The 22032-nt window shown below is 39.7% G+C and overlaps 3 protein-coding genes and 1 long non-coding RNA gene across 10 annotated transcripts in view; all 4 read right to left on the reverse strand.

Moving 5' to 3' along the window:
- Positions 1 to 381: 381 nt before the first annotated feature.
- Positions 382 to 4655, reverse strand: LOC113012671 (uncharacterized). Of its 2 annotated transcripts, none has more exons than XM_080298732.1 (6): positions 4514 to 4655; positions 3083 to 3151; positions 1849 to 2226; positions 1665 to 1757; positions 1473 to 1571; positions 382 to 1394 (listed from the first exon to the last, which is right to left on the reverse strand). In XM_080298732.1, exons 1-6 carry the CDS (start codon positions 4638 to 4640, stop codon positions 1360 to 1362), a joined length of 801 nt encoding a protein of 266 aa, XP_080154858.1. In that variant the 5' UTR covers positions 4641 to 4655; the 3' UTR covers positions 382 to 1359. The 2 variants fall into 2 exon arrangements, with proteins under 2 accessions (XP_080154858.1, XP_080154857.1); XM_080298731.1 differs by having other exon boundaries at positions 1473 to 1574.
- Positions 4656 to 6397: 1742 nt separating this feature from the next.
- On the reverse strand, positions 6398 to 9477 carry LOC113018977 (butyrophilin-like protein 9). 2 transcript variants are annotated; one of them, XM_026162438.2, is made up of 4 exons: positions 9166 to 9477; positions 6794 to 7171; positions 6606 to 6683; positions 6398 to 6515 (listed from the first exon to the last, which is right to left on the reverse strand). In XM_026162438.2, the coding sequence occupies exons 1-4, from the start codon at positions 9236 to 9238 to the stop codon at positions 6427 to 6429; spliced, it is 618 nt and encodes a 205-aa protein (XP_026018223.2). In that variant the 5' UTR covers positions 9239 to 9477; the 3' UTR covers positions 6398 to 6426. The 2 variants fall into 2 exon arrangements, with proteins under 2 accessions (XP_026018223.2, XP_080154873.1); XM_080298747.1 differs by lacking the exon at positions 9166 to 9477 and adding an exon at positions 8137 to 8167.
- A 1863-nt stretch (positions 9478 to 11340) lies between these two features.
- Positions 11341 to 22032, reverse strand: part of LOC113018975 (myelin-oligodendrocyte glycoprotein-like) — a 28646-nt gene continuing 17954 nt past the window's right edge. For 2 of the 4 annotated variants that reach the window (XM_080298744.1, XM_080298741.1), the window contains exons 2-5: positions 12862 to 13239; positions 12673 to 12750; positions 12472 to 12584; positions 11341 to 12393 (exon numbers count right to left, since the gene is read on the reverse strand). In XM_080298744.1, coding sequence (XP_080154870.1) covers positions 12346 to 12393; positions 12472 to 12584; positions 12673 to 12750; positions 12862 to 13239 — 617 coding nt within the window. In that variant the 3' untranslated portion in view covers positions 11341 to 12345. Of the gene's footprint in view, positions 12394 to 12471; positions 12585 to 12672; positions 12751 to 12861; positions 13240 to 14249; positions 14677 to 22032 lie in introns of those variants that run through there. The other 2 variants (XM_026162435.2, XM_080298742.1) reach the window with 2 other exon arrangements.
- Positions 16376 to 20974, reverse strand: LOC145425584 (uncharacterized). Of its 2 annotated transcripts, none has more exons than XR_013906307.1 (3): positions 20259 to 20974; positions 19126 to 19196; positions 16376 to 18816 (listed from the first exon to the last, which is right to left on the reverse strand). It is a non-coding gene; the product is annotated as an uncharacterized LOC145425584 (long non-coding RNA). The 2 variants fall into 2 exon arrangements; XR_013906306.1 differs by having other exon boundaries at positions 16376 to 18819.

Raw genomic sequence — 22032 nt, forward strand, 5'->3', positions numbered from 1 at the left:
GGAACAAAACAAAAACAGTCCTGGAGATGGCTATAAGAGTTATTATAGTTTTGCATTTTCTGACAATTTTTAGATTTTATTTTAGTTAACTAAAATGTCACTCTTTGTTTTTTTTATATGTAGTTTTAGTTTTTATTTTAGAGGCTTAAGAGTGTTTTTGTATGAGGCCCTGAAAGCTAGTTTGTGAGAAGGAGCAAGACGAGGACTACCAGACCTGGCAAATTAAATCCAGGTAGCTCCTCACGTGCATGTTTCCCATCAAACTGTCAGAAACATGAGACTAATGAAAACTTCATCATACATGACATTAATTGAGACATAAAGGAGTAAGAGTGTGTGTATGTGTGTAAAGCAGTAAGAGATGACTGCATCAGACTGAGCTAAGAATAATAAAACTCTGTAGAGCATTTTAATATCTGTGAAACACAAAATAATTCACAAAAATACAAACTTTCATCTAATCAAACAGTTTGAAAACTTCATAAAATGCAAACAGGAAACAACACACAGAAATGATAAATAAATAAATAAATATATATGAGGCACGGAATAATTTATTTATAACGCACTTTAAAAACAAAGTTTACAAAGAGCAGGAAGGAGGTGATTTTAAACATTAAAGACAAATAAAAGAAACACACTAAAGTTCATAAAAAATAAGTAGAACAAATGTCAAGACAAACATTTAAAAATCAAAGACACCATCTCTCTATCTATGGTCAAGTGCATGCTTCACATCAGCGAGGTTAACTGCGAATTTCTATACCAAATAAAAGCTTTTTTAAGTTGACCCCAGAGAAAGATGGTAAGCTGCCCAGTTAGTCAGAAATATACTATAGTGTAAAATTAAATAATCAGCTCAAGTTTTATATAGTCAGTTATTTACAAATAAATACCTGTTATTCATCCATGACTCCTACATAATGTTTGTGCAATCAAAGTAAACATCTGTCAGATTATTATCACATATTTACTGCTTTGCAAACTTCATAAAGTACAAACAAACAAAGAAAACAAAACGAACACACAAAATAGAAAACTTTTTTTTTTAAAGTAAATACTTTCCTCAGCAGAGCTTCGTGCTCTCATTCTATTTATGATAATAATAACGTACATGTAACGTCTTTCATTTATTTACTGTGTAGATACTGTGTAGCATTCACTCTGTGTTTTATCTGATAGTTGTTAAACACTTTTGTAAAAGTGACCTTGTGATGATCTCAGTGCTGCTGGACTGAAGTGTCTTCCTGTGGCTGCTTGTTTGAATCCCCAACCAAATTGTCAGGATCCAGAAAAGATAAACCAACGCTCTCCACTCCATTAACACCAACAATCCTTTGTGAAAAGCACTAGTAATTGTTATGACTTTGGATCCCCTGGTCCCCCGAATGCTTCTATTAAAAGAAGTTTAATAATGAGTCAGTCTGACGGCACAAGAAGCAAAAACATGTTTGTGTTTGTTTCTGACGTACCTTTTGTGTGATGGCGAGAGAAATAAGCAGCAAGTGCAGCGACTACAAGTAAAGAAACAGTGATGATGATGGAGATCAGCACAGCGACCCTGGACCGACCTGCTGAGGTGAAAAAAGGTCACCACAAATGGACCAAAAAACGTCACCAAGACAGAAATGATGCAGAGATAAATCTGGATTTTTTTTCCTCACTGTTTCTCTGAGTCGTGTCCTCAGGATCTGGAGTTTGGACGTTTCTGGGATGCAGTGGTGTCTCTGTCAATGAGATTTTCCAGTAGTTTGGGTCTAAAAGACACAAAAAAAACATAAGAGTCATAAATTGTTAATAAAAATTTGAGTTTGGAACCACAAACATCGCCAAAACAAATCTTCTCACCGACTACAAGTTCAACAACAGCAGCTTTCACTCTGCTCTGCAGCTTGGGGATGAAACATCTGTATCTGCCGTTGTCTTCCTCCGACACGTTCAGGATCTTCAGTGAAATGTTCCCGTGTTTCATGTCGTCCATGAACAGCTCCGTCCTCCTGAAGTACGAGGCCATCTTCATGTCGGGGACCTCCTTCCTGTCCCTGTACAGGTGAACGTACTCCACTCGGCTCAGACGGTCCGACGGGTCGGGCTTCAGGTCGGGTTTGGACCACTCCACCGTCAGACCCTGGACATCGAACATGGGCGCCAGGTGACACGGCAGGATGACATCATCACCCGGAGCAGCGATGATTGGAAGATTTGAACCAATCACCACAACCTCACCTGGAAACAGATGGAAAATTAATTCTCCTGAACTCCTGCAGAACTTCCACAGATCTTCAGTGTATAACTCTGTAAAGTGACACACACACAAACACTTGAAGATCTTGAACAGCCAAATGAGTGTTTCTGCTGTTATTCCAGAAATGTTTCTTACTGAGATCAAATTATTTAAAGAAAGAAGTCCTCCTCAGTCTACTGGTAAACAGGACAGGGATCTCAATATCAGGATGTGAATTTACAGCAGAATAAATTAAGCTGAATGCATCCGGTTTAAATGGAGGCATATCTGTGCTGGTTCAGACACACGCAGTGTCAGGGATTCAAAGTTTTGATCATGGGAAACAGTCTGGTCCGTAACTGCTTTAATCTAAACCTGAACAGCTTCCTCTGTGAGTAATCTCTGTAATTAAGTGAAATCATCATGAGATCATCAGACAGACAGTAAAATGCTGGGTTCCTGTGGGTACCTGCTGATCCAGAACAAGGAAATTACAGTAACCAGACACAGGAAGACAAAAAAAAAACCTTAATCCACAGAGACTTTTAACCAAATTCTTCTGAATTAGGTTGTTAAAGCCAAAACTAGCTCATCTGTGGAAAACCATGATGGACGCATATGTCGGCTAAAAATATTGGAACATAGTGTTAATTCATCCCCTTACCACAATGTATGATGTGGTTTCTGGTGTTTGTGTGGAAACAACAACGCAAATATTCAGTATATTAGGTTTGTGTGACGTTGGTTTAATTCAGTCCTCGTTTGCTGACATTATTCCCCCCCCCCGTAAGGCCATGATTTCTTAAACAAATTCAATGTAATTTAAGTGAATTAAGTTCTACAGTGTGGAGACGTTACCAAGTTGGCTAATGAAGACTTCTGGACTTCTAGAAAGACTTCCTGTACCATCACGGGACGTCGGAATAACTGGAAAAAGAAATTCACAACTTCAGAAGAGATCATGAGAAGATAGAGAAGATTTTATTATACAAGCAGCTGACATCATACACAAAAACATGAAGCCTGAACATGAATATATTTAAAAACAAACAAACAAAAACATATAAACATATGGAAATTAATTAATATAATCTTTTTTTTGCCTTATATTCGGTAATGTTTTATTAAATTGTGATGTTTAATGCTTTCTATATAGATTAGTTAGAAATATTCACAAAATAATTCCTTGACCCTGATAACAGGTCAGATAAAATAATAATAATAATAATAATAATAATAATAATAATAATAATAATAATAATAATAATAATAAAGAAACCATACACAAAAGTCCCTATATAATTGAATTTCTTTTATGTCTAGTCACCAGTGATTAACTAACTGGATGTGTGGTGGGGGTTTTCCCAGAAATGACTCAATGATGGAATTAAATCAAGACTGAAAAGAGCAGAGTCATGATTACCAAACAATAAATGAGCTTATGACATGTGTAAATTTACAACTCAGTAGAATATTCTTAGAAAGATCAAATGTGTGTACCACACAAATTAAGCACCCCTTCCCTTCCAAGGTGAACATATCTGTTCAGAACAAAGCAGGAGATCCATAAAAAGGTACAAGTTAATCTAGATTTTCTTCTATGTTCTTATTTTGTACGGTAGGTTCAGGGAGTTTACCTCATAAAACAGTGGAGTAGGACAGTAACTTAAAATCTAACGCAGAATGGAAACTTTAAACTGAAAGCCTGACTAAAAATATTTACAAGAATAAGTGAAACATATGTAAAATCAAGACTTTCACGTGACTGAATTTGATTGGACAAATCAGTCACGTGATCAGGCCTTACAACTGCGCCGAAATGGCGGCTCATTTCAAACTTTTTCAAAGTTTGAAATGTGTCATTACGTGATATCAGAGATTATATTTAATGTTTTCTAGCGAGTTTCCACACCGGACATGTTTCCTTATTTCGTTCTTGTTGCTAGGCAGCAATGTGACACACGCGTTTTGTTTACGCTGTGAGAAACAGGTGTGGCGCGTCTGACGTAAATAGGCGTGTCGAACCTTTACACATCTTTAGAATGCTCAGTGGATCATCGCCTTTATCCGACCTACATAACACTCTTATCAACGCTCAAATGGGAAGAAACCGCTTCATACGGGGCAGAACCTGCCTGATAATCACCACAATTTAACATTATTTTACGTCTCAAAAGTAATTAACTGATGTCATTACTCACAGTGACACAAAACAAAGTTGAACTGCTAAAAGGGAATTCGGCTTGTTTATTTCTTGAAAATGTGAATGAAATGTAGCTGTGAGTTTACCTTGAACGGGAGTCCAGACGAGCAAAGCTGAGAACAGGATGAAAGTCCACAGTGAGGAAGAGTCTCCACCCAGCGAGCTGCACAGACATGGCTCATAGTTATTCTTTGAATGAATAACCCGAATCATCGTGGACCGTTCAAGTAGGCTACTTCTTTAGCTCCGCCCCCCTCTCGCTCTCTTTTCCTTAGTCATTTGACTAGAAACATCTGGAAACACCTGGAGAAAACACGACCAGCCAACACAGTCATGAGCTGGAACACCCTTTCACCCAGTTATGTAGGTCTTACTAAACAAAAGTCCATCACTGAGCTATAAACAAGTGTTGTTCTCCATCACTTTGAACTACAGACATATTTGCGATAAATATACCCCCTGCCCTGATCCTCTGGCTCTTCTGGGTATTTCTGTTTGCAACACTATCACTCCAGGACACTTAGGCTGACCTTAGGAGTAATTTTCAACTGTATCAGATTGCTTTGCATGTTAAGTTGGGCACAAAGATTTCCCTTTTTATAGATATTGTTGGAAGTGCAGCTTCCATCCTTATCAGGGTCGGGAGGGAGCCCATCCCAGCTACCATAGGGCGGGAAACGGAGTGCACCCGTGACAGATCTCCAGTCTGTTGCGGGCCAATACAGAAAGACAGAAAAATTCACACTCACATTGCCTATGAGCAATGTAGAGTCTCCACTTAATGTTTGGACTATGGAAGGAGGCCATACCTAGAGAGAAACCTTTAAATTTCCTTTAACGCTTTGATCTGTATCGGATGCTGGAAAAAAAACTGAACATATTTAAACACAAAACAGTCTTGGTGTTTGGGGATGATTTGTTTCGGTCTAGTTAGCAATGATCAGGGGGGATTTTAACCTTTTAATTTGTCAATCGGAGACGCTTTAAGGTCTCACTGAAGATTTAAGTTCTCTTTAAATACTCAGGTATAACATTTAAATAAGTTCACACAGTGAGACTAAATAAATGTTAAAAGTCCGCTTGTTCATTGTAGCTGTTTTATACTACGTTGCCCATGATGCACCTCGGTATCTGTACTTCCGGTTGGGAACGTGTTCAGCGCAGTTCAGGACAGATGAGAGGTGTGTCGGAGGAGTAACGTATTTACTTGCATTCCTGTGTGAGTTAATATTGTGTGCGTGCTTACCATATGACCACACACACACCCATATACACACTCACACCCCCTTTACCTGCATGTGAATACTGTAATGCCTCCCTACCAACGCTGTACTTCCTGTTGATTTCATCTGCCACCTCCTTAGTAAAGTTATTTGAACTACATCACTGTGGAGTACCATTCCTTCTGACCGAGGACGACTCAGTTGAAGCGTGATCGGCAATCAGTGCAAACATACATTACAATAAATATTCATTAAACATGCTGACAGTGAGGCAGAGGAGTGTTTCTTCTCCAGCCTGAACTTCACATTTTTGTATTGAAGGAGGAAATCCATCAGTTTCACTGCTTGATGTTTCCAAGCAGATCCTCCAGAGTCTGACAGCAGCAACTCTGACTGAAGACGTCTGTAAGAAATATTTCCTGTTTAGATCCTCTGATCTTCCACTCTCTGTTTTCTTGTTCTACACTTTCTTTATGTGAAAATGAGCTTGATAGATAAACTGGACATGGTCTTGAGCTGGGGTCAAAGTTCAAATTAGGCTCACTTCCTGTTATAGAAGATGATCTTGGTGCTGCTGGGCCCGAGTGTCTCCCGGTGGCTGTTGGTTTGAATCCAACCTGACTGAAGATCCAGTAAAAATAAAAAGTGTTTTTCTCATTTGCCTCTGGCTGTTTCTGATTTTAAAAAAACAGTTGAAAAGATTTTTTTTTTAAATCCAATTAAGTCTGATGGCAAGAATCGACATTATTTGTTTGTTTGTTTCTTACTTTTAATGTCTAAAAAAATGCACTAATAGAATTATGCAAAGAAAGCAGCGACAGCAGCAACGGACATGAAGGCGATGACAATGATGACCACAGAGACCCTGGTGATGTCAAAAAAGGAAAAAAGGTAAATGCACAAAAATGTCACCCAAACAGAAATAATGAGGAGAAGAGCTGGATTGTTATCTCACCGTTTCTTAGAGTTTTGTCCTGATGATCTTGCGTTTGGAGCGACGTCTCTGCCGTTGAGGTTTTAACGTGGTTTGGATCTAAAAGTCACGAAAAAAAAAATAAAATGAAACTGAAGGTTTGTAATGGTACAGAAAAAACACACAAAACTGTTTGGAACCACAAACATGACCAAAACAACTCTTCTCACCGACTACAAGTTCAACAACAGCAGCTTTCACTCTGCTCTGCAGCTTGGGGATGAAACATCTGTATCTGCCGTTGTCTTCCTCCGACACGTTCAGGATCTTCAGTGAAATGTTCCCGTGTTTCATGTCGTCCATGAACAGCTCCGTCCTCCTGAAGTACGAGGCCATCTTCATGTCGGGAACCTCCTGCCTGTCCCTGTACAGGTGAACGTACTCCACTCGGCTCAGCCGGTCCAACGGGTCGGGCTTCAGGTCGGGTTTGGACCACTCCACCGTCAGACCCTGGACATCGAACATGGGCTCCAGGTGACACGGCAGGATGACATCATCACCCGGAGCAGCAACGATTGGAAGATTTGAACCGATCACCAGAACCTCACCTGGAAACAGGCAGAAAATTAATTCTCCTGAACTCCTACAGAATTTCCACAGATCCTCAGATCGTCAGTGTATAACTCTATAAAGTTACACACAGAAGACCTGAACATCATGAACAGGCCCATGAGTCTTTGTGGTGTTACTGCAGAGGTGTTTCTGGGACTAAATTATTGAATGAAACAAGTCCTCCTCAATATGTTTCCAAAACCAACAGAGAACTCATGGGAGATTTGTTTCACCCTAAAGCCTTGTTTAGTTCTAATAAGTGATGCCGAGTCAGTGGAATTAAGGAGCCTGGGACCTGGTAAACCTCAGTTCAGAGTTCACATGAGCTGAGGTTGTGTATAAACCTCAGCTCATGTGTCCATAAGGACCCATATGATCACAGGGTGACAGTGACATTACACATCATCATAGGTCACAACACCACTGAAGGTTCAATATGTGGGACTCTGTCAGCTTTTATACGTGAAGAAACTGGAATACAAGCTCAATAAAGTCAGGTTCTGCCATTTCTATCTTTGAAAGACTTCAAGAAAATAAATTTCTCTGGCCCATAACACTCACTATACGTTTGAGAGATTTCAGACATAACCAATGAGTATTTCTTAGTTTTAGTGATTCCTCTTTAGAGAGACGGCCCTTTAGGGATTAACCATGCAAATAAACAGGTCGAGTTTCTGAGTTCTGTCAATTTCGTTGAACTTCTATTCTTTATCACCTCTTCAAAAACAAAAGCATCCATCAAGTTTTTGAAGGAAGCCACAAGTAACAAAACTGGTTTAACACATGAAAAAAGTTGGATTTCCTTCTTCAAAACTGTTCAACACTGCGGCTTTAATTTCATTAATTTGTTAATCAAATGCTCGTGATAACCCTCCCAGGCCAGAGACATGTCAACCGTTAGACATGACAAGGAAAGGCAAAGGTTTTTTGTTTGTTTCAGCTCCAGTTTAAACAGAATCACCTTTGTCTTCTTCCATTTCTTCAGTCTTTGGGGTACTAAGAGTTACAAGACGAGATGAAGAAACAGCAAGAAGCAGAGAGCGTTTAAAACTACAAAACAGAGCTGTTTTCACATTTAACTCATAAGCTGTCTTTGTGGAGGATGTGTAGCACAGCAGGGTAGAAGCCTAACCGATTAACACAAATGGATGTCTGCGTATATCAGGCAATAACTGATTATTGGTGGTTATTCAAACATGATCTACATGGCAGATAAACAACAAAGTCACCAAAATCACCAGAGCTGCTTATATTTGGAAAGTCCAAATGTCATCTAAGCATTTAAAACAAATGAGTTGTTATTAAATGTCACAACGTCCTTTTGTTCAGTCACATCAATTCTGAGCTGATTAACTGATGAAATACTTTACAACAATTCTCCGTGACTCACTGACTGACTCATGGGACGGATACGTATTGAAGCCCGTTTGCAATAAAAAAAAAATCAAACAAACAAACAAACAAAAACAACCCAAAAATCAAGTATCTAAAATCGAAATTTCGAGTTACTTTTCTCAACATTTCGAGAAAATAACTCGAGTTATAGATCCTTTTTTTCCTTAGTGGTGGTAACGGGCTTCATAGATATGGGATGGGTGGATGGATACGGCCAGATGCGGCTTCTAAGTCTCTCTTTTTTTTCAGCGGACGGTTTTAACGTTTACCGGGAGATCTCCACACCTGTCAGATGTTGGTGCCAAACAGCAAAGTATAGCACGTGTCTTCTATTACACTTTAATCACGCGCGGCCCTGCAGTATTAACAGAGACACCACGTTCACACTCACTTTCAGCCTGTTCAGTGTTGTCCGTTATAATTAATCCTCTGTGAGCGCTTAAACGGGGTAAAGCCGCTCATCGCAAAGGAGAGCCTGCTTAAATCATCTCGTTGAAACTTCTTTCCGTGTCAAAGTAACTCACTGATAACTGTCATCACTCACAGCGACACGGAGAAGAAGAACACACAGCTGTGAGCTGACAGTAACGTTTACCTCCAGCCAGAGTCCACACGCTGAAAGCCGAGCACAGAATAGAAGTCCACAGTCCACAATAGAAGACAGACATGGTGCACAGAACACGGAGTCCGTGGATTAATTAATCAAACCTGAGGTTGTCTGTGCTCCTGCCTCGATCTCACTGGATGTATGTATGAATGACCTGTTAGTCTTCAAATATCCAGATACGGTAACGAGCAATGTTCCCTCTAAGCTGCGCGCGTGCGCAATTGCTCACTGCTGCTGGCACGGTCTCTGCGCACAGAAAATCTGCGTTGCGCAAAAAAAAAAAAATCTAACCTGAATTGAAATTAATATTAAAACTTTAACAATTCTGTTTTGCAGTGCTAGTCAGTAAGTGACTGGCTGCTTAGAACGATGCCACCTTATCCTAGTCCAGCCAATAATGCGATGGTTGAGATGTGAGAGATTTGCGACGTTTAGCGCAAATCTTGTGTAGTTAGTGTGTAGTGTAGTCAATAGTTTAGTTGTGTGTGTCAGAACAAGGAGGCGACTGCTGAATACTGCTTTTCCTTTTTCAATCTATACCGGTACACATACCAGCCAAACAATTTGCGTTATGGAACAGAATGATTTCGGGATTTAGATGGAAGGGCCGTAAACCCAGAGTTAGATAAATAACATTGCAACTACCTAAGGAACGGGGTGGACTTTCCCTCCCAAACTTAGAAAGCTATTTTAAAGCAGCACAATTAAGATACTTAATTTATTGGTGTGATCCTTTGTATGAAGCAAAATGGAAATATTTAGATGTGACACAATTAAAATCACCACTACAGACAATATTAGGAGATAAAAAATTATATTTGGAACAGAAAAATAATTTAAACGAATGGACTAAAACTCCTTTAAAGATATGGTTTGATGAATGCAAAAGCCTTAAATCAGGAGCTGGAATTAAACTCAGATGGGTCACACAGGCACTGCCTGAGATTTTAAATGACTATAAAGGAAGTACAACAACACTTGTGGTCTTTTTAGATAGTATTGACCATCAACTCTGCAAGTGAATTTATTTTACAACTGTCATTTGAACACTGAGATTGGGGAGCTTACTCGAGTCCCTGAAACAGAACACTGGACATGTTTCACTGGTGAGTCTATGTGGCAATTAGAGGAAGCGACGTTTGTGCTTCTTTAGTTCAGTCTCATGTTTCAGATCACTTGGTAAAACCATAAAGTCAGCTGACTACAGAGGCGAGGGTGTGGATTTTTTTAAAATGATACATGTGGAACTAAATGTAAATCTGAAGTAACTGAAGTGCAACTTTAATGCAAAACACATATCACATAAGTGTTGGGAGTTAGAGATTTTCATGCTGAGTCATTCTGTCTTCCTTGCTGTCACTTGGGATTTTTATTTATCTGGTAGAGCAGGAAATCTTCTTTCTTCATCTTTTTGATTCTGGGTGGAGCAGGTGGATGTTTTCTCCTCTCTGTGTAGAAACCAGAGAGAGAGAGTCAGGAGCAGAGAAGCTGCAGATCAGACTGTAAAGATGAATGTTGAGGAGGAAGAAGCTGATGTGTTGTGATGATGTGACGGCATGTTGTCCGAGGTGCTCACAGTATAAATGTGGGAGTAGAAGGACGAGAGCAGCCTGATGTGAGCAGAGAGGAAGCTGCGGGTCAGCACTGCTGTTTTACTACATGTTACTGATCTGAGGGAAGAACTTCAGCATTTTCACGAAAACCACAGTGTTCAGTATAAAAACCTGTGTCACAGTTAATGTAGTGTCATTAAATGTGTCGATTCTGTGTTTGGACGACTTTACAAGAAGTCTGACTAAGTAGAAATGGAAAGTTTCCTTCTTGAAGGAGATGAACTTTGAGCTCTACTGGTCAGATTTACACCAGCATAGCAGGAAAAAAGACTCTGACTGGAGGTTTGATAACATCAGGTGTGTCATCAAACCTGTGACACAAACAGCTTTTCTGCAGGTCAGCCAGCAGATGGCAGCGTTCCCTTAAAGAAAAGCTGCATTTGAACTGCATACACTATGTTGATGATTGACGTCAGGTTTATAAGGTGCAAACAATAAACAAAGTAAAGGCTCCATTAATATAAATATAGGTTCTCATTGTCAAATGTTACCATGTTACGAGGTAAACAGTGACTTAACATCAAATAGAGGCAAAAAAGAAAACAGTGTCTAAACGTGCTTGAACTTTTTACTTTCACACTCATATTTGCAGACGATTTCACACATTCACATATATCACTGTAACTTTACACTCAGTGCAGTAACAAATACATCCATCCAAAATTCTTAAATATAAATATTCTTATAAATAAATATCTGAGGTAATAAAAAAATAAAATATAATAATAAAAAAACACATCTGTTTAACTGTGAACCAAAGGAGCTCTGTCATGTTACAGAGCAGGAATAAAGAAGAGTTGGACACAAACATCCTCTGATTTTAGCTCCGTAACTGCAGCAGAAACTAGTCAGGAGGATTTCTGTCAGTCTGCACAAAGTTTGTAGCTTTAAATGACAAAAAGAGGAAGTTAAGCTTGAGCTCTGCATCAGGATCAAACTGCTTCTTTAAATAAATAACTAGAAACAGTCTGAACATCAAGTCCTGACCAGCAGGAAGTTTCAATTACATTTAATAAATTAACTGTGGCTTTAAAAATGAAGACCAATAAATATCTGAAGTTTCAATCACCTTGTATAAGGTGCTCACAGTGCTGTCATATAAAACTAGCTTTCATAAATAAACACTTTCAGCATCACAATAAGTGACTCTGTTTAAATTACAGCTGCATTAAACATCATTCACAGCAGGTCATTAACACAGTGCAGTAAAGTAATCAGCTTATAACCTGTTTTTGTAACTTCTGTGTCTCCCACACAGTTTTCAGATGATGGTTTATTTCCATCTTTCCACCTGAGCTGTGTCACAAACGTTCATGGAAATTTCCTTTAATGCTGTGAAATCCTTCCAGTCCTGCTGTTTGGGAATAATTCACTTCAGTCCAGAACAGTGATGATGATCATTTCTTTTACAACATTTTCTTTGTTGAGCTCGATAAATAAACTGGACGAGGCTCGAGTCTTCAGCTGGGGTCAAAGTTCAAAGTGTGTTCTTTGCTAAACCAGCGTAGAAAAGCAGCATAGAAGAACCAGTCCATTTATTCCTTTGAGCAAGCAGCTAGACTGGTAGTGGTTGTTTTTCTGTCTCATCATCCTCTGGATGCTTCTGTTGAAAAAGGTAGAATAATGAGTCAGTCTGACGACACAAGAAGCAACAACATGTTTGTGTTTGTTTGTTTCTTACTTTTAGTGTCTGGTGAAAAATGTGTCTGGAGAAATATGCAGCAAAACCAGCGAGAGCCAAAACTAATAATAAGGTGACGACAACGATGACCACAGCGACCCTGGATCGAGCTGCTGATGTAGAAAAGACAAGAAGGTCACCACAAATACACAAAACCCCCAAACAGGGATGATGCAGAGAAGAGTTGGACTGTTTTCTCACCATTTGTTGGAGTCGTGTCCTGAGGATCTGGAGTTTGCAGCTGCGTCTCTGTCGTTGAGGTTTTAGCAAAGTTTGAATCTAAAAGACAAAACAGTCAAAATCTGTTATTAAAATTAGGCTGAAAGTTTGTATTGGGGACAAAAACAACTTTGAGTTTGGAACCACAAACATCAACAAAAATCTCCTCACCGACTACAAGTTCAACAACAGCAGCTTTCACTCTGCTCCGCAGCTTGGGGATGAAACATCTGTATCTGCCGTTGTCTTCCTCCGACACGTTCAGGATCTTCAGTGAAATGTTCCCGTGTTTCATGTCGTCCATGAACAGCTCCGTCCTCCTGAAGTACGAGGCCATCTTCATGTCGGGGACCTCCTTCCTGTCCCTGTACAGGTGAACGTACTCCACTCGGCTCAGCCGGTCCAACGGGTCGGGCTTCAGGTCGGGTTTGGACCACTCCACTGTCAGACCCTGGACATCGAACGTGGGCGCCAGGTGACACGGCAGGATGACATCATCACCCGGAGCAGCGATGATTGGAAGATTTGAACCAATCACCACAACCTCACCTGGAAACAGACGGAAAATTAAGCCTCCTGAACTGCCACCACTATAGACTGAAGACCTGAAAATCAGTAACAGCCCCATCAGTCTCTGTGCTGTTACTTTAGTGTCTCTTAATATACACTACAAAATTTCAGCCATAACCAGTGTGCAGTTGTTGTCAGTGATGGCTGTTTGTTGTTCTGTTACAGACTGACTGAGCCTCGTATGTTCTGTCTGTGGTACTGAAATTCTAACATTTTTAAGTTTTACATAAACAACTTGATTTAATTTGACATCTTTTATTTCATTACTATCATACAGAGCGACTGCTTTGTGTTTACACTGATTCATGCTGATCTTTTGATAATTTGAAACTGATTTGAAACTGATTATTTAACTGCTCCAAATAAAGAAAAATAAGATAAGTTCGGGTTTAATAACCAACTAATTTCATTTATTAAAAATTTTAAACTACAAATCCAGAGGAAACTACAAAACACGCACAGACACCTGATTGGACAAACGAGCCACGTGGGCAGTCAGACGTAATTCCTGATGGGGTCATGATGGCGGGTTGTCAAGCTAATGTGTTTTTATAGAAAACACATTAGCTTGTGGAAACACGTGTAGTCAGCAGCAGCATGTGCGGACTGAATCTGCATCACTCCGGATCAATAAACAGGGTTTTAGTTTCGGCTCACCGGACGTTGTGTTTTGTAACTCTGCTCTTTCTCTCCTCTGACAAACACACGGCTCTCATAAACCTGACCTGCTCACAGACTGCTCGGTGAATCACCGCCATCGTGTCCGTTATAAACAAACCTCACACAGTCAGAACCTGCCTGACAATCTTCTCGTTTTAAGCTTCTTCCGGTTTTAAAGTAACTCACTGACAGCTGTCACACTGTTAGTGACGGACAACACAGCACAGCTGATAACAGTCATTTCAGCTTATTCACATCCGCCAGTTTTTCATTAAAATTCACTGTAATCTGCACTAACACGCAGCTAGAAGCTGGACACGTCGGCTTACCGTGTACAGGAGTCCAGACGGACAAAGCCGAGCACAGGAGAAAAGTCCGGAGTGAGAAAAAGGAAGAGTCCTTAAAGTAGAAGTTGTTCAGAGACATGATCGATGATTAAAAGTTCCGTTTTCTGACTGAAGCGCGTTTTTTGGAAAGCTGCAGTCCGATCAGTCCCTGCCTGCTTCGAGCGAATTGAATGAATGAGTTGCGAGGCTCACTCGCTGTTTAAAAATAACTCTAAGTCTCCGCCTACGGAGCGGTGTAACTGAGCCCTAGATGGTTATGAAGTCCCGTGATGTGATTACGCAGGGGAAACCCCACAGTGAAACCTGTCTGTCGCGCTTTGTCGCATCACCGAAATTACTCTGTACTTGGATCATTTCTATAGAAACTCCGAGTCTCAGTTTGTAACTAGTCCGCTCCGTCTCACTTTCTGTTCAGTTTGAAGCCTCAGACATTATAATGTGTCTCACTGAGCAAAAATAAAAACAAGCCGACCTGTCAGGTGAAGTAAGCGAGTCTGAACTTTCATAATAGAAAAACATGAAACGTGTTGTGTCATTAATGACTCAGCAGTATGTAGCACAGCATCCAGAGACTAACTTGGATATATGACTGTTTTAATCAATCCAATAATCTGTTAGATACAGAAGGTGAGTTTGATCATTTCTCTGTGAGATCAAAGCTGCAGCAAAGATTCAACGCTGTTTACAATGTTGTGATGATGTAACATCCTCCACCTGCCAGTATAAATGCTCAGACATGTCAGTGCAGAGAACAATGGAAGCTCTGCTGGTTAAACTGGTGCTGGCAGCACTGCACTGCTCCTTATATGCTATTAGTCAATACAGATATTGTACAGCTTTCACATCACTGCTAATAACAACCATAATTATAGTTATAATAATATATCTGTATTTACAAATTACAGACTAAAGAGGAGTAATAATATATAAATGATGAATTAAGCACATTTTAATTTATGCTTAATAGTGTGGCATTAATATATAAAGTGCTCCCATTATTTTTAATATATCTAAAATAAAATCAGGACTCGTACTTCTGAGTTTCTCTGACATTAATTAAATGGATGAATTCTCAATAACAACATTGATTAGCTCCACAGAAGCTCCAACAATACGAACATCCTGACTTCCTTGACTGGAAGCAGATGACGTGTGCTAGCAACAGCAAAGCTCAATAGGAATGAAGTCTCACTCTCACTTCCTCTTCCAGCACATGCGTTTAGCACAGAATGGGCGTAGCTCTGCTGAGAACTAATCTCACTGCAGGCGGCCTGGACAATCCTGGATTATTATAGAGAAATCAACTTCAGTGGGTTTTTACTGTAACACATGCACTGGTTTACCTGTCTGTGACATTTGCCTTCTATACAATAATAAGTGACAATAATCAAAAGAAATAAAACTAGCAGTGAAACCAATGAATATTAAATGTTTTTAAACAATAAAAACAAAGTTGAAATAAGAAAATTTGCTCTGGAAATGAAAAACTCTGAAATAAAGGAAACTAATTCAGAAAACAAGATATCCAAAAGTTGATTCTGTTCATCTGGACGTAGCGCTACGTTTTACCTTCCTGGATGATTGAGGATGCATCAAGACCAGAAAAAAATAGTTTTATTATAACTTATTATAACTTTGTGCTGAAGCGGAGCGACAGCGCTGCATCTGCTAGACTGTAAATCCTGCTTAAGACAACACGTTTGTATAAAATGTAAGTAAACGTGTCTCTTATCAGTTCAGCAGTTTTTTCTAACAGGAACTTCTCTGATTTAAAACCAACAGACGTGATTTAAAAGAGGCAGTCAGCTTACATCTGAAACCACTGAGTCAAAGTTTGGTTTATTGGTGGAAGTTTGACAAAAAGCCTCATAACTTATGATGAAACTATGATTCCTATAAGTGTGGCGCGTATTATCATCATAAGGAACGCACTGTAAAATTATTAAAAAATGTATGTCTCATTTGACCTCTGACCTCTCCTTCAAGCTCAACAGACTGATCTGAAGGTCTCTTCAGTATTTAATATTGAATAATGTTACATTTTCTGGTTTTACTGTCCAGTAAAGAAACATTGGGGAAAAGAAACAACGATAAAAATCAGCTGTGTTTTATATATATATTTAATTTAAATTAATAATACATGTTATTTGACTTTCAGTTGATGTTTTCACTGAGCTGAATACGCCTGTAGTGCATTTAAATATCCCTGGAACACAACAGAAGTACAAAAACTACAAACACAGAACTTTCATTCAGTGAAACAACAAACAGGCATTAACTAATGAACAACATACAACAATGACAATAAACACAAGTGATGTAATGAATCACTGACAGCACAACAAAGTTTATACAGACGAGCAAAAGAAAGTGAACGATGAGTCAGTCTGATTGCACAAGCAGCAACAACATACTTACTCTTACTTTTAGAGTGAAAGAAATGATGCAAAGAAAAGTTGGACTGTTTTCTTAATTCCTTCTTTACAAAAAGGTAACATTTGACCTATTTTCATTGGCTAATTCTGACCAATCACACAGGTGGACCAAAAATCCTCTGCTGAGTGACCTCTGAACCTAGAAGAACCTTAACTGTGCACTGCTGTGGATGCTGTTTGCTGTAACAATGACATGATGTGTGAGTCTGTAGTTTTGGTTATAGTGAACCTGCCTCCTGTTTATGAGATATTTGTAGCAGAAGTCAGAGGGAATAAAAAAGGGGAAAAAAGCGTATTTGCCATGAGGTATAAATATAATCTTTATGCCGGATCAGTGTGTGAGTACCGGGCTAAAGTGAGGATGACGTCACTTCTTGCGAAACGTCTGTTTTGAGCTTTCTATCCCTGATATTCTAGCTTCACCTGATTTGAACCAAAATTTTTACATTTGGATTCAGGTTAAAAAATGGTCACGAAAAGCATTTCAACATCTGATCAGTTTGAGAAGAATCAGCCGTAATGTTCAGCATGTTTCCAGCAACGGATCTGTTTCATCAGTGGACTGATTCTTATTTAACAGACTCCTGGAGACTCAGAGCACTTTACACAACATTCATCCAGTCACACATAAACTTCTTCTATACTCGAGTGCTTTTATCTTTCTAACATTCTCACTCTGATGGATGCATCAGGGTTAGTGTCTTGCAGGATATCTAGGACATTTATTTTAGCAGTATAAATGATTCTTTATGGCAGCTCAGTATGTGAGTAATGGGCTAAAGTGAGGATGACGTCACTTTTTGCAGCAAATAATGTTTTCTGCTGAAAGTGGAACAAACGAGCAGACAGAGCTGGAAACTGCTCCGGTTTCAGTTTCTCCTCGTTGGCACAGAGGAGGCTTTTATTGAAGTATTTTAAAGAGTTTACAGCACAGTGTGCAGCTCGCTCTCGCTCTCTCTCTGCTGATAAGAGTGAATGGAGCTCACCCACCTGTCTCTGTCTTTCTTACTTTCTCACATCTTTCTGCCATTCAAAACAGGTATTTGTATTTTATTTATATATTTGCATAATATCCGATTGATTATTTGATTTCACTTTTGATACCAGTGTTAAAGGGATTGTCTAATCCACATTGTTCTTTACAATCCACAGCACCAATAATAATGGCCTCTTTCTATCCTTCTATCTAACATTCTCACTCTGATGGCTGCATCAGGGTTAGTGTTTTGCTCAAAGATAGTTGGCATGCAGATTTAAGGAGCCAAGGATCAAATCACCACCCTTTCATTTTGGTAGAGGACCTGCTCTACAGCCACCTCATATGGAGAACACAGAGGAACTTGGAATTTGAATATCCAGGAAAGGTCATAGTTTTGCATTGCTCATTTTCACATTTTGTTTGCTGACCTCGGCTCTCTGTTCTTAAACTGGAGTGTTTTAAAGTAAAGTGAACATCTTCACTGACAACAAACCTGCTGTAATTAGAAATGGCATCTCCATTTTTAAATCATCAAAAATGAAAAACACTGGCACATAAAAACATGACAACAACACCTGGATCAATACTGTGAGATTATTACACTGTCGTACGTTACATCATACCTCTAATCAAAGAATTGTTGAATCATTATACGGCTGATTAAAGATTGTGAAATCATTATGTAGTTTTAAGTTGCATTATACTCCTGATTTAGAAGAAGGTGAAGATTGTTAGATTTATTCACCTGATTTGTACATTATTATTATTATTATTACATTATTACATCATACTGCTGATTTATAAAGAGAATACTGTTTGCAGGGAATCATGGCCTTGCTTTTCTGATTGTAGAAGCGTCTCCCTCACATTAGCCAGGAGCAGAAAAACAGGGAGCCGAGGTTGTAACTTAGACTCACTGACAGATAGAAAGAATGTGGATGTTTAGGTTTTATGACTAGGTGGGGACCATTACCATGACGGGACATTACCGCCACACAGGAAGTGAAACCTCGCACTTTGCTGTAAAGCAACGACCCAGAAAAACAGTTCAGTCTGGAACTGGTCATGAAGTCATGATCTCAGGTCAGGCGATAGCTCTCAGTGGATCTATCACTGGGAGTGTCAGTTGTTTCTTCTGCTGGGAGAACCATGTAAACAAACACAGATAACACTTTTATGATGGGTGTTGGTTTTCGAGATCTGTGACCCAGATTGATTGTTTGCTTTACTTCCAGCAGCACTTTCATGATTCCTTCTGACTTATTACTGAAACACACTTATGTGAATTTACACAGATAGGTCCAGCTGTTGTGTAACACGTGAACTGCTCTGTATTGCAGATAAAGTGAACCCTGCTGTCTCGTACACTGACATTACCGTCACACAGGAAGTGAAACCTCGTACTTTCAGAGGTAAGAACATAAAAACTCACTCAGATACTCACAGTTCTCTCTTTGATCGCAGACTTTCCTTATTTCCTTGATGACATCATCTTTGTTTATAAATAGGAGTGACCTGGTGATGTAACGGAAGTTTCAGGGCAGCGTTTGCATGCTTTCACTCTCACTATCACAGGAAGCCAGTCTCAGTCCCATCAATGACTTTATTTGGATTGTTATTGGCACAGACACTGACTCTCTAACCCTGCTGTTATCTCAGAGGGCGGTGCTATCCTACCCTGGATCACCACCAAGTCATTGGTTCAGGTATGTGGACGACACCTGGGTGACAATCAAATCTCAGGACGTACCACAATTCACGGATCACAGCAACTAGCTGGACGAACACATCACATACACCAGGGAGGATATGAAGGCAGGTTGGCCTTCTTAGACTGTGAAATTTCCACCAGTAATGGGGGACATTTAAAAGCTGATGTGCCAGGTTTCCCCAACATTATAAAGCGTTTACAAGAAACCTGCAGTCAGCTGGGAACGAAGAAATCACTTGGATGAGTGACGAAATGTTTCTCACACTGAAAACGTTCAGATGAACAAAATCAACGTTTAGGAATCGACTCACTTTTCTATTCAACGTTCAAGACTCAAACAGACACGTTTTGTTGTAACGTTTGACTTGAATAACAAAAGAGAGAAAGAAAGTTTCGTCATATCCTGATTCTGTTTCAGGCTCGGTCCGATCAGAGCTGTGTTTCAAGAACAGCAGCTGATAAACATCACGATTCACTCAGAAATATAACATGATTAATCTTTCAAATAGAAAAGCAACTCTGGTTAAAATCTGCAGGGTCATGGTTTCACCCACTCACCTCCTCCACCCGCAGCGTGTCACATGTCAGTATTGTGTGCAGAGAAAAAGCTCTGCTCATTAAAATGATTTTTATACATTTACAATAAAAACCAGGGCTCGTTCCTCTGTGTTTCTGTGCCGTGAATCAAACACACGATGTCCCCACTACAACAACACAGAGTAACGACCGAACTTCTGCGACCGTCGGAACAAGCTGCAAACACACGCTCAAGTAATCGCAGATGACCATAACATTACTGCAGACACATTAAGGTCACGTGTAACAAAACTATTTGCAATCCGTGTATTTTAACGTAATTTACTGACCTTTTCTTTGGACGCTTTGACGCGGAGATCCATTTTCTCAAAGAGCAACCAGGAAGTAAACAGCTCTGGTCATGTGACACATAAATCTCCCCGTATTATAATATTAAAGTATTTACTGAAAAATGCTTTAAAAATCACTCAGGAACATTTTAAAATTTCATACATAAAACTATTGTTTACTGTTACTTGTGTGGGTTTAAATGAGTTAAACACAAAGTGTAAAGACATAAATATTGATGACTACTGTCGTATAGCCGAGAGACAGAGTGAGAGAGAGAGCGCCCCTGGTTTCAAGAGGGAAAGTAAAAGAGGCAGAAATGTTCGGCTTTGACTCCGGTCTGCTCTCTTTTTCTACTTTAAACCGAAAATGTCGTTTAAAACCACAACAACACACTGAGGATCTCTCTGCGCGGGTTAGATCGGGCCCTCATTGGCTATTTCTAAAACACCTGTTAAAACTCTTTTTTTTCTTTAGCTTTATTTATTTGTTTGTTATTAATATTGTTGTTGTTGTTATCGAATGACTGTGCGGTTTTTGAGGGATTTGTGTACCACTTGTGTTTTTATTGATAGTGTAGTATAATAAGTTGTGTTGTTTGGAGTTTGCAGAGCTTCACTGTGTCACAGAACAGCATTATCAAGATGGCCTGGCCTGTATTTATATAGCGCTTTACTAGTCCCTAAGGACCCCAAAGCGCTTTACATATCCAGTCATCCACCCATTCACACACCCATTCACACACTGGTGATGGCAAGCTACATTGTAGCCACAGCCACCCTGGGGCGCACTGACAGAGGCGAGGCTGCCGGACACTGGCGCCACCGGGCCCTCTGACCACCACCAGTAGGCAACGGGTGAAGTGTCTTGCCCAAGGACACAACGACCAAGACTGTCCAAGCCGGGGCTCGAACCGGCAACCTTCCGATTACAAGGCCCAAATTTGTCAATATTGCCACTGCGAGACGGTTTTGAGCCTCACGTTGCCCATCATTAATAAGAGAAGGGGAACAGAAAAGTTCACCAGGAGCAAAGAACCAAGAACAGAAATGCCAAATACTTTTTTTAAAAAGCCCAACATGAAAACCACAGACACACAACTAACACTTTTCTGTGTTTTCTATCACCTGGTTTTACTTCTGCTCCCCCCCCCCCACACACACACACACACACAGTCTTCATTACAGTGTTATACACACTTTGAACAGCGGCTGTACTGAGAGCAGAGCTCACTGCAGACAGTCCGGACGTCCCCACAACAAGAAAACTTCTAGAAAATTAAACTAAACCTAAAGCCAAACATAACAAAACGTTTTAAACTTTAAAATTAACTGAAACTATTTTGTAAACTTGAAAAACTCAAATAAAATCAGAAGATTTTCAAGATTCATTTAGTTTCCCTGGTTTCACCCACAATGCTGGATCTAACACCCAGCTCAGAAGACTCAAACTTTAAATAGTTTGCTTTTTTAATGGGCTTTTTTGTCAAATTTTAGGCTAAAAGAATGAAACTTAGAGAATGTTTTCTCCTGTTAAAAGTCTACAAAGGTAAACGTGAATAAAAAGGAGAAATGGAACAAGATCCTGATCATCCCCTGAAGCAGCGCCCTCTGCTGTTACGGGTCGTAAGTGCTGGAAGTGAAAGTCAGGCTGGGATTTTTTTGCAGCTTGAGCTGTGGGCTGTTTTGAGACGCAGAGCTAAAAATCAAAAGTGGGGAATGTGGGGGTCTTCCCACCTGGGTTGAAACCAAATGAGTGGAGAAAGGGGCATGTAGA

This window comes from Astatotilapia calliptera, chromosome 3, assembly GCF_964374335.1.
Source record: "Astatotilapia calliptera chromosome 3, fAstCal68.1, whole genome shotgun sequence".
NCBI classification, from domain to species: Eukaryota; Metazoa; Chordata; class Actinopteri; order Cichliformes; family Cichlidae; genus Astatotilapia; species Astatotilapia calliptera.